The sequence below is a fragment of the Sus scrofa genome, chromosome 2 (genome assembly GCF_054392235.1).
Source record: "Sus scrofa isolate SSC_HxYL_T2T_F1_AM1 chromosome 2, Sscrofa_HxYL_maternal_Yorkshire_Landrace_v2.0, whole genome shotgun sequence".
Classification (NCBI taxonomy): domain Eukaryota; kingdom Metazoa; phylum Chordata; class Mammalia; order Artiodactyla; family Suidae; genus Sus; species Sus scrofa.
In genome coordinates this window covers 148,454,853-148,467,310 of record NC_139384.1, presented here as the reverse complement: position 1 = coordinate 148,467,310, position 12,458 = coordinate 148,454,853, and the positions used below count along the sequence as shown (strand labels likewise).

At 51.3% G+C, this 12,458-nt stretch overlaps 1 protein-coding gene across 8 annotated transcripts in view; it reads right to left on the bottom strand.

Moving 5' to 3' along the window:
- The window catches only part of SLC25A48 (solute carrier family 25 member 48), a 137,549-nt gene that overhangs the window by 24,761 nt on the left and 100,330 nt on the right, over positions 1-12,458 (bottom strand). For 7 of the 8 annotated variants that reach the window (XR_014838814.1, XR_014838817.1, XR_014838815.1 and 4 more), the window contains 2 exons: positions 4,049-4,306; positions 1,378-1,511 (listed from right to left, as the gene is read on the bottom strand). Coding sequence is in view for 4 of the 8 variants with exons in the window: in XM_085014617.1 (XP_084870743.1) it covers positions 1,378-1,511; positions 4,049-4,306 (392 nt within the window). In the remaining 4 variants the exon portion in view is untranslated. The remainder of the gene's footprint in view (positions 1-1,377; positions 1,512-4,048; positions 4,307-12,458) is intronic. The other variant, XM_085014618.1, reaches the window with a different exon arrangement.

Here is a 12,458-nt window from a genome sequence, read left to right as displayed (position 1 = left end):
AAAGTATACGGGGAGAGTAACGCCAGCATCGTGGCAGCACAAGAGGTCCCTCTTTGCGCTCACTTCAGCAACAAAATTCAGCATCCATCCAGGAACGGAAGTGCTGTGGGAGCTATGGGATCCAGCACAATACACCAAGGGACCCCAGAAGAGTCTTGCCCACCTGTGCATCAGGTAATAGGCAAAGTGACCTCAGAACTGGCAGCGAAACCTGCAGTAGCTGTGAAATGGCTCCAGCCATTCTTGGCTGCAGTCCAGGAGCACCTGGAGAACAGTGACAGGGGCAGTCACACACAGATGAGAGAGCCTTTGTGGAAGTCCAGGTTTCCAGAGGAGAAGTTCCAGCACCCACTGGAAGAAAAAAATAGAAGTTTGGACGCACTGGAGTAGGCAATTAGGAAAGACCAGAGGACTTGACATGAGACGGCCACGTGATAAGGCCCAGAGGTTGGGTGTAACATTAACGCTAATAAAATTACTAATACTAATGATAAATGGCTACCTCTTCCTAAATGGTCTCTAGGTATTATGCATTAAACTGAGTACTTTTTATATGCCTCATTTAATTTAACCTACAAATATCCCTGCCATTCATGATAGGGTTGCTTATCATTGGAGGAATTGAGGCCCAGAGAGGTGAAATTGCTTGGATTCCCCTAGCTCACAAGCAGGCAGGCCTGGCTCTGAACTCAAGTTTGCTGACTCTAAGAGGCACACCAAGACAACTGGGGCCCATTCAAAAAAGAACAAGCATGAGGATGCTGGGGGTGCCACGGGAGGCAAAACAGATGAAGATCCATTAGTTTATAACCTTGGATACCAGATGTGGAAAACTGATCTTCATTCTGGGACAGTTTAGAGACAAGAAGAGGCTCGGCTTTAGGACGAGCCCTTTGGGGTCAGGAGCAGAAGGGAGATAAGGCCAGGCTGGAGGCTTCCCCCAGAGTTGAGACCAGAGGTGATAGAGTCTGGACTGGTGTGGGGTGGAAAGCAGAAGACAGGTCGGGGAACTGGAACTTGTGCGAGGTGATGGCTGAGGAGGTTCTGGGACTTGCCACTTGGAGAAGAGGCAAGGGTGAGGAGCTGAGAAGGGAGTGAGGAAGAAGCTTCCAGCCTATCTGGTCCAGGCCCCGGATCTGCTACACACCAGCTGTGTGACCTCAGGTAGGTTAGCAGTCCTCTCTGAATCTGTCAGTTGGGGAGCACACCCACTTCCTCCACCAGCATGAGGCAAAGAGGAAATAAGGGCTTGATAAATGGTAACTGCCAGCACCTCAGCATCCTGATTCCCTTCTCTGTAATCTCACATCGCCCCAAATGCCCGACCCTACCTTCCCAGGACTGACACCAAACCCACATGACTGCTGGGGGGCTTACTTTAAGACCTTCCTTCTGGTAACTCTGGGAGATACAGTCCAGGACACCTTTGTATTTGTTTACGTAAACCCCATCAGCTTGCATTCGACTCTTCACAACATCCATAGGTGTTGCCGTCCCCCAAGAAATTGCTCCTGTAAAGAGAGACACAAGCAGATGTCAGGGGCTGGCTGGCTGAGGTCTCGAGGGGACCTGGCTCCCTGCAGATTTCCCCAATTCATAGACTTAATAAGCTGCTTGGGGATGTGGAAAGAGCTCAGAGTCAGGACCTCTGAAGAGGGTTCCTGATTCCCCATTGCCACTTGCTGTGGGACTCTGGAGAAGTCTCCTGCCTCCTCTAGGCCTTGGGCCTGTCATCTGTGAAACCTATCTTCATGGGGCGGATGTAAGGACATATAAACTGCTGCACGTGCGGCATTTAGCGCAGAGGCAAGTCCACAGCTAGTTTCCTTAAGCGCAAGCCTTTGTTGTAGCTTTCACTGGAGAAGCAGGAACAGGCCCCACGCTACTTTGCAGCACCTTTCCTGGCACAGGGGAAAGAGCCCAGGGTGAGGCCTGAGGCTGAAGGACAGGGCTCCCCAGAGGCAGGATTTACTCTGAACACAGAGACACTAAACAAGCACGAGCAGATAGGCAGCTTGCCAAGGAAAGGTCGGCCTAAGGATTGCAGAGAAGAGCAGGGGCAGGTCTTTAAAAAGCTTTTATCTTTTCCTGTGATGTGGAACAGAAGCCTGGGAACCATGTGCCGCTGGCTCAACCTCACTGGGTAAGCTCGGGTGCCCTGGTTTGAGCACCTGTGTGACTTTAAAGGACTATAAGAAAACAACGTCCGGTTATCGTGTAAACACAGAAATTGGCACATTCTTTGATGGGGAAAGAAAAACAGATTGATGCCGAAGTCCAAGGCAGCTGATGTGCAAAGTTTTGCAACTGCTGCCCAGCAGTGCCCTGAAGAGGCCTTAGTGTATCCCCGGCCCTCCGCTCATTACCGTCTCCTGCCCCTGGGCCTCTGGGAACCCTCTGGACCTCTCCTCTCTCCTGCCAGGATAAGTGGGGCTGCTTTCCCTGGGGCCAGCCCAGGGGCTGCTATGCCACACTCCCCGTTCCTCAGCCCACGGGTGAGGGTCTCATAAAAGCAGGCTTGTCTGCCAGGCCACACAGACCTGCTCTCTCCAAGAATAAGAGCAGCCAGGCCTTGTATAGCCTCTCAGCCAACACGTACTTACTGGGCACTTGCTGGAGCTGGGCTCCAGGCTGGGCTTCAGGCACCTTCGGGGAGGGAGAGCGCTAGGGTTTGGTCTAAGATGCCGGTGTTGTTATGTTTTTCCCGAGCATCAACCACAGCTGATCCAGGAGGAGGAGGAAGAATGACACTTTTCTGCTCCTCAGGGAACCTTTCCCATCCGCATCCAACACGCTATGGTATCAGCCTTCTGAAGAAGCAGTCCTCGGAGTTCCCATTGTGGCGCAGCAGAAACCAATCCAACTATTATCCATGAGGATATGGGTTCGATCCCTGGCCTCACTCATTGGGTCAGGGAGGATCCGGCATTGCCGTGAGCTGTGCTGCAGGTTGCAGACATGGCTCGGATCTGGCGTGGCTATGGCTGTGGCGTGGGCCAGCAGCTACAGCTCCGATTCGACCCCTAGCCTGGGAGCTGCCATAGGCTGCTGGTACGGCCCTGAAAAGCAAAAAAGAAAAAAGAAAAGAAAAAAAGCAATTCCTCCGTTTCCACACCCTTCTCTGGTTGTGGCTGCGTTTCTTTCTTCCCCATTACGGCACAGTCAAAGCCCTTAGAAGTGTGCTGTGTACTTGGGTTCTCCTACATCTTTCATCCCATTCTCTCCTGATCCCTCTTTAATCGAGTTCTTTCACCTTTTTCTTCATCAGAATGGGTCTTGTCAAAGTTCCTGATGACTTTGCTAAATCCAAGAGCAGGAATAGCAAGTACAAAGGCCCTGCTGGCACACAGAAGGCGCATCAAAATGTGGCTAAAGCAGAGCAGGTAAGGGCATGGTTAGAAAGCCAGTGCAGAAGGGTAAGAAGCAGCCAGCTGCTGACAGTGGCCTTGAAAACACTGCAAGGTCACTGACTTTTACCCTAAGTGAAACGGGGATGAAGTGTGGGCTCTAAGTAGGGAGGTTAAGTAACCAGTCCATGGTCACAAAATGACTAAGTGTGGATTTGAACTTGGATCTTTCTGACTGCAAAGCCCGTGTTACAGTGTCTGCATTAGCTGTGTGTCCTTGGGTTGGTCACTGTGAACCTGAATTTTCTCTTCTGAAAACTGGGGCTAATGAAATCCTCACACTAGAAAGGTTTGCAAGTTGCCAATATTCAAAAAAGGTGGGCCAGGATAACATCTTTTCCAAGCTCAGGGGCGGCTGACCCAGAGTGAATGCTTGAGGTACCCCTTCCGACTGAAAGCTGAATGAGCCCAAATAGGGCCTCAGAGAGAAAGGGGTGAGAGAAAGTGGGGGACCATTCCTCATTCCCAGCCCTGCCTCTGCCCGGCGAGGTCTGGCCATAGCAAGTATTAACGAAGAATCTCTAGAGGAGTGACTGGACGATCCCTACCCCTCCCCAGGGCTGAGAAGGGCATTGTAGGCTCCCCAGCTGTCCAAGCGCAGGGGTCAGCACGGGGTCGTGGGTCAGCCCTGCCGCCCTTACCTGCCATGCCACCCGCCAGCCACACAGCGCAGGGGCTGGGGCCTGCGTGGGCCTCGGGTGTGATCCAGTCACTCAGAAACACATAGGGGATGAAGTAGAGGCAGTAGCCTGGGACGTCCCTCAGCAGCATGGCGCTGGCGCCCCGGTACAGCCCTGCCAGGCCTTCAGTCCGCACGATGGTTGCGATGCAATGCACAGGCCCCTGGTAGGCTGGCTGCTCCCCAAGAGCTGCCGCCCTGGGCTTCAACCCGAGGTTGGCTGCAAAGACAGGGCAAAAAGATGGCACGTGACCAGGGGGCAAGAGACCAGCCACTCTTTGGCACTGGCAGCAGCCCAGCCCATTGACAGCTGGGCTGTCACCTGTTGATTTTTACCAAACCTTCTGACCATTTTGACAGCTTAAATGAGGATTGTCAAGTCCCAACAGGGAGCCCCTGCCAGCATGGGGCAGCCAGACTGTGGAGGCAATCCCAGCCAGGCGATAAAGCACCAACTGCCTTAAAAGGCCCAGCAGTCCTTGTTCAACCATCACTGTCTTTCTGAGCAGATGCAACTGCACAATGCTTAGGACCAAATATGCGAAGCCATACCAAGCTCCTTTGTGTGTATGTGTGTGCGCACATACTTTTAATTTTTATGATTTTGCTGCACAGCAAAGTGACTCAGTCCTACGTAAGCATCCCAGCATGTAGGATATAGTTCTCTGCACTCTACAGTAGCACCTGTTGCTTATCCACTTTAAATGTATAGTTTGCATCAACTAAGCCCAAGCTCCCACGACTCAGGTGCAGGATGCACTGACTCGCTCCAGCCCTGGCGAGGCTATGTCCTGAAACAGCTGTAGGGCTGCAAGGTGCCACTGGCCCCTCAAAGTCCAGAGGCACAGGGTGCTGCCTCCTGGTCTGACCTCTGGGGTCTCTGCTGGCAGTCCATGGGTCTCTGTGTTTGTAGCTTCTTCTCAGGATGTATGCTGCCAACAAGCAGTGACTCTCTGGCCCTCTAATCCTTCTACCTGGCGCCCTCCACCTCTCATTCTGATGCTCATCTACTCTGTTACAGACCCTTTAGCACAGCTCTGACTCATGGCCAGAGAGACCCCCTAGTCCCAGTGCAGGTAAAGTGCAGATAACGTGGACTCACATTCTCAACTTTCCCTTCTTGAAGAATTAGCGTGACAGGACCAGAACAGAAGCAGAATGAAGCCTGCCTATGACCACATGCCCATGTTGCCACCTGGGTTTAATTCTCTGGAAGCGCCAGCTCAGCTGGGTTTTACACATGCTGTCTCAGAGACAGAGCACTTGCCTTAAATAAGTGAACTTCCAAGTTCCCTAACAGTCCCAACTTTATCAGATGAAGACTGAAAAAAACATTCAGCTTCTCAATGCCACAGTCCAGACTGGAGATTTAGGAGCAAAAGGCATCCCATCCTTGTCTCATCCCAGAAGTAGACAAGGTCAAGGGGAAGGTTTCAATTTGCCTGGAAAGTAGGCTTGAATGAACGCATCTCATCTTTGCTTTCTGTGGTGGGGGAAGAGGGGCACTGGCGCCGTGCCCCTAAGACCAGCTCCAGTGTGGGCGGACGGCTGAATCCCATCCACTTCTACAGCAGATCCTGCAGTGAGTGAGCAGGGGTGGTGGCCACTTTCAGGGGCCCCAGACCCTCTGAGCAGAGCAAGATGAGACACTGTGGTCTTTGGGAGCCCACTGAACACCCCTGCTTCTCCTCCATCCACCATAATACTGTCAGGGATATTCTGACATCAAACCAAATAGATCTAATTGTCCCAACTTAGAAATTTTGCCTGGGCCATGCTCACGTCGACGTAACTGTGATCTGTCCCAGGAGTCAAGGTTTTCATGAACCAACTATGGGTGTGATGTAGCTTTTAGAAGTTTTGATTGAAGGCAAGTGTCCTGATAACATTCTGCTTGTTTGAAGGTACAGATGTTGAAAAAAAAATACTTGTCCCACCTCTAAGTGGCTCTGTCAACAAAACACCGGTACTTTTTTCCTTTTTAGGATAAGCAATACGGAAATTCTTTCACATTCTCTCCAGGTTGTAACATGAGTGACCTAGTTTTTATTCTTGAAAAGGACCCATTTACAACTGTTACAGCAATGCAACTGTCATGGTGACCTGGAAGATGGACATGAGTCTGAACTGGTGGCCAGGGCCTTCTGGACTCGAGCTGATACTACGAAGCCCTTGGAACTCCTTCCAGCTTCCTCATCCCCAATTTTTTTTTTTTTTTTTTTTTTTTTTTTTGTCTTTTTGCTATTTCTTTGGGCCGCTCCTACGGCATATGGAGGTTCCCAGGCTAGGGGTCGAATCGGAGCTGTAGCCACCAGCCTACACCAGAGCCACAGCAACGCGGGATCCGAGCCGCGTCTGCGACCTACACCACAGCTCACGGCAACACCGGATCGTTAACCCACTGAGCAAGGGCAGGGACCGAACCTGCAACCTCATGGTTCTTAGTCGGATTCGTTAACCACTGCGCCACGACGGGAACTCCTCATCCCCAATATTTTTTAAAGAAACTTTTTATTTGCAAATAATTTAAAATTTGCATGAAAGTACGGCAATGAATAATTGTACAGAGAACACTTTTACCCAGATTCACCCGTTGTTAACATTTTACTTTATGTTTTGTGTGCTCTCTTCTTCCCTCTCCCCACCCTTCCTCAACCTTTTCACTCATACATATGTGTGCAATTAAAGTGAACAGATACCATCATCCCAGGGCACAAACTATGAATAATTGTACAGAGAACACTTTTACCCAGATTCACCCGTTGTTAACATTTTACTTTATGTTTTGTGTGCTCTCTTCTTCCCTCTCCCCACCCTTCCTCAACCTTTTCACTCATACATATGTGTGCAATTAAAGTGAACAGATACCATCATCCCAGGGCACAAACTCTGCCCAGGCCATGTTCGCCTGCAGGTAACAGTGACCTGACCTGGAGTCAAGGTTTTCATGAATCAGAGGTGGGTACGAGGAGGCTTTCAGAGGTCACCGAGAGAAGGACATCATCTGATAAAATCCTTCTTGTTGGGAGGCCCCGATGTTGGAAAAACACTTGCCAAACTTGTCATCAAGACCCAAATCAGAACCAAACCTGTCCTTTCTTTCTTCCCCAAATAAGCAATAGGAAATTCTTCTGCACCTACACAGATAACTTTATTTTCTGAGCCATTTTAGGGTAAGTTACATACGAAATGGCCCTCTGCCCTCAGTACTTCCGTCTGTGTTGTCCAAGAACTGGGACACTGTCTCACACGCTGAAGGACAGCGGCCGGGTTCATAACTGACGTGGACAGTACTGGTGTCTAAGGCACTGCCCACGCTCACACTGTCCCACGAGCTCATGTTGACCTTTAGAGTGTCCCCTGCCCCCACCGTAGGGCAGGATCCAGTCTATCAGGTATGGCATTCAGTTGTCATGTCTCTTTAGACGACTTTCATCTGGAGCAGTTCCATCGCCTATCTTTGTTTTTTTTAGGACACTGACATTTTTAAGCGTGCACCACCCCCCTTCTTGCTAACAGAACTTTCCTTATCTGGTATTTGTTTGATGTTTCCTTGTTATTACACCGAGATGACGCATCCTTGGCTGACCCTCTTCTTTTTTTCTTAAGTCTCACCTCTTTCGCCACGAAGACAAACTCTCAAGCGCTCCTATCTTCTCTGGCCTCCTACATTTGTTTTTATTAGCTTGTTGTTTAACTGAGGCACAATGTACATTCCGTATAAGGTATGTAGCGCGTAAGTGCTCCATTGATGAGTTCTGACCACAGTGAGCACACGTCATCACACACTACTGAGAAAATGACATCTTCTATTTGAAATCAACTGTTTTGGTCACAGTTCAGTTCAGCAGAGTAAAGACCCCAAGCCTACCTAGCCTCTTCTGCTTTTCAAGGTTAAGGGATTCTGTGACATCGATGGCATGTCACTCAAGGAGAAGCAAGTCTCTCCAAAGTGACAGTTGTTATGAGCCCGTCTGCAATGGTGGTATGGACGATGCATAAGACAACACAAGGCAGAAGACCACAGCGATTCCTATCAGGCACTCAGACCACAAGATGCAGCGTGGCTCAGCTGCAGAAGGTGTGGCCCGGGAGCCTTGGCAGGTAGAACTGGAAAAGGGCTGAATCAGATTTCTTGGTAACTCATACTGAACCCATTCTAGTTTGTATAAGACAAATTTCGGGGACCCCTAAACACTGACTCGGCAGGTTACTGGCAAGCAGCTTTTGGAAGAAGGCACAAGTGAGATTCGTGGACTTGTGCATCTTTGTGCAAAGGAACCTGAGGAAGGAGGTGAGGGCTGTGCTTACAATGAACCACTGCCCCTCAGCCTGTGGTTCTGGAACCTTCAGGGCTTGGGCTTGGGGTGTACACCTGCACATACGAAGGGATTCACATCAGGTATATTTCCTTCTAGAGCCAAACGTATTTAGTTTTCCTAATGAGAATTTTCTGTTCTGAAAAGAGGATAAAATCATGAATCAAATTTTGATTATTTCTTATTCTGAGTGCTTTGCCACTGAGACCATTTTTTTGCTGTAATCTCCAAATGAAGAGCCTTTCCCTATGATTGGTATATAATACTCAGGATGCCTGTGGTTTTGTTTTCCCAAATGCATTTAGGATCAACTCGACCCCCTTCACAACACTGGTAGGACGTTCAGTCAGTGAAATCGGCCCGCACCCTGCTCTTCTAAACCTTCCCCTAGCAGCAGAGGAGGGCCTACACAGCTCTAAAAAGACCCCCCGGCTGCTGGCTCCTCCATCTTGCCCAGCCCGGTTCCTGCCATGGCTCGTTGGACCACAGGCCATGGCTGTTGGGCTCCCCTGCTCTGCAGCAGCATCTAGTAGCTTGCTTGCTGGCCCCTACCTGGGCCAGGAGGTCCCCCTACAGGCAGTGCCTCTGTGGGGAGCTCTGCAGGGCATGGGGATCCAGGTTTGGCCAGTCCCAACAGGTACAAGTGCAGCCACCCCTTGAGGGGGAGGTCCTCCTACCTCAGAGAGGCTGAGGTCCCCACAGATCTGCCACCAGTACCCCTCATCTCAGGACCCAGGGACCTGCCACAGCATCCCACCATACCCTCCTAGACACAAACAAAAACAAGTTTCATTTTTCCCTTTCTTAGGCAACGCTGTTCAATTTCTTCAGTGGGTCATGACCTTGGAAAGAGGAAAGTCAACTGCAAACAGTGACGAGTCACAGACCCGCTGAGGTAAGGAGGGTCTGGTCTTCAGGAAAACAAAGGCCTGACCACCCTCTGGGAGGGAGTTCACCCCAGACCGCCCCTGTGTGCCTACGCTGGAGGGGGAGAGGGACAAAGACCCAAGAACATTTCTCAGCAAGTCACCTTCTACAGAAAATCCCCAGCAAAGTGGCCATCTGGGGATGAGGCTCCGCTGGTGACCAGTCAGCGACACACAGCCTCCCCAGGCGTTCTGTGCTTGAAAACATCTGGGCCAGCGGGCTCACAGGCGGACGAGGGGAGCATGACGTTATTTCAAGGAGTCACCAATCCATAAGCACTACGGACTGACAGAATTTCTAAAACACTGCACATACGTGTATGACCATTTTTCTCCTATGTGTAGGTCCTAGTGTGAGAACACAAAATTTTACTTAAATATACTGATAATCCATAGTTGCTTGTCATATGTCTTTTCTTAATCCATGGACACAAAGAAAAGCCACTACTACTAGAGTCTACGGGTTGGACTCTATTTTATAAATTTAAAAGGTACTTGCAGAAAAAGCTGGGACCCACAGGCTGTGCCCTATTATCGTCTGTCCTGATGCTGCTGTTTCTGAGCACGTTGGTGAGCGCTGTCACAACAGAATCACACGCTGGCCTGTCCCAGGTCCTTGGGGCCCTGGGCCTGACTCTGTGGCCCTCATGTGCCTCCACAGCCATTCAGTGAACACATGAGCATCTGCTCAGCGGCTCTAGCATCAGGGCCTCCCAAAGCGTCCCTCCCATGCTCAGCACCCCTCCAAGCTTAGTCCTGTCTGGTCCTCATGCCAAAGGCTGTGGGTGCTAAAGGAAACTTCCAAATCATGGAATAAGGTGCCACACTTGCCCAAGACACTACAGAAGCATCCAGTAATGCGGATGGACACCCTCCAGCAGACAGGCTGGGTATAACCTCTGTGGTTGGGGTCTGAGGAGGCTGGGGGCCCCTTTTGTTCCCCAGGATATTACCAACTGGGAAGAGCTGGCCCACCTCCTGTTTCTCAAGAGGCCAACAGTTGCCTCCTGATCTGCAGGTAGTTTAGCAGGAAGAGCTGGGATTTGCTCCACTGCCCACGTGCTATTTCCTAGCAAACACCCAGGGCAAAGGGCTCAACACGCCAGGCCTCATTTCCTCCTCGTCCTCACTCGGCTTCTGTGAAAATGAACAGAGAAGGCTGGCAACCGTGCTTCACTAAAATGCGTGCTGTGCAAATGTAATTTCACCTGAGGCAAATAGTTATCATTCCTGTCTTTAATCCCTTGACCTGATGTGACTTCAGATTCCAGAAGTGCTGGACCTGCCAACCTCAGGTGGTCGTGTCCTGCTGTGCCCTGCCGAGCCTACTGTGGGAGACTGCGGGTGCCCGCACAGCACTGAGAACTACCAATGCTGATACCATGAACAGAAATCAGGACAGTACCTGCTCTTGTCCAATGAATGAAGGAACCAGTGGGTGAGTCCCCACTGTGCGTTAAGTTGCACAATGGTGTGTGACATTGCATGCACCTTCATCAATCTCGGCAAGATAAGGGGGGGGCTAGAGTTTGATAAGGATTTCGTCAAACCGTCCACAACTCAAAAACCCCTGGAACTGACGGCTATGTGCCCAGCCTCTCCACAAACCCCCTCCCTCCACCCCAGCCCTCACTTCCTCCTTGAGAAGAAGGGCCCCGACTGTATGGTCCTGGCAGGTCTCCAAGTTTTGGTGCCTCTTAGCACACCCCAAGGACTCCCGCCTCCCCAGAAGCTTCCTTCTTTAGGCGCTGCATGGAGCGACGTCTATCTCTTTATGGAGCGTAGCATCACTGACCCCTTTCCTGAGCTGGAGAACTCCTGGAAAACACCCTGTGTGAGAAGATTGCTCCTCCCGAGGCTAACCTGCCTGGAGAAGAGCATGTGTCTTGGCCGCCACACATCTTTAGGGGAGCAATAAAACTACATGACCAAAGAGAAATGGATGCAGCCGGAGCCTCTGAGGCATTATAGCAGACCTTCCGAGCCAGATGCGTCTGAAGATCCAGCGAAATCAGCGAAATGGCTTCCCCCTACTTTGTCATCAGGCGGATGCTTAGACTCAGAGGGGCTTGTGTTCAGGTGTGCAGCAGAGGACCTCACCTGCCCAGGTGCAGCCCTCGGCCGGCGCTCCCGCTGCTACCGTCCAGCCCGCTCGTCTCCTCTTGACCTGTCCAGATGTCAGCACTGTCTCCTCCCGGCACCCTGGTCCCACTCTGTTCCCTTCATTCCAGTCAGATTGCCTTGCACATGGTACAGACAGGCACCTTCAACGTGCTTCCTCTTGCCTAAAGATTCTCTCTCAACTGTCTCTCCCCTTCTCCTCTACCAACTGGGAAAACAAAGTCTCTTTCTTTCTCTACCCCTTGGTCTTGGTCCCCACTGTCACTGCGACTTCAGCAACTGTCCCCTCTTCTCCCCCCATGTTGGGGACAGGGGTCTCTCAGGACTCTGTTTCCAGGGTGTGGAGCTGCATGGCCAGGGACAGAATGGCCCAGAGAGCAGGGACAAAGCGCATAAGCTCAGCCTCAGTTTCCCCACCTGTCAAACAGAGAGTGACCGCAGCTATTTCACAGAGTTGCTATGGTGACGGAGTCATGGAATGTGTGTCGGCACAGGGCACGCGGTCGGGGCTGGCTCCTTGTGAACCACGGCTATTCATGTCCATACAGCTCCTCCTCAAACTCCCCGACGGAGCTCGCCGACGTCTCAGTGACGTTCGCCTTCTTCACTTTTGAACTCCTCTGGGCATCCGCATCTAATGCAATGACTTCGGCTGTTCCTTCTGGCTGTCACACCCTTGTGTGGACCTCAGGTCCTGAGACTCCAGCTGCGGTCCCTCCCTCCACAGGAACCAAGGCAAGGTCGCCACTTTCTCGCTCGAGCCAACCCCTCCAGCCAGGGTCCCAAACAGCAGCCACGACAAGGAGCAGGCGCTGCTCCCCACTCCACGCCAGGCTGCCTGACGCGCGTCATCTGCTCTTTCATTCACTGCGTGGGAGGCACCACCTCCCTCATCGCCACCCACCTTTGAAATTTCGGGTCATTTCTGACCCTCTCCCATCTCCTGCGTGGCCTGTGGCTTCCGCATTCATCAATGCCTCTTCCATCGGCCACTCCCCTCATGCCC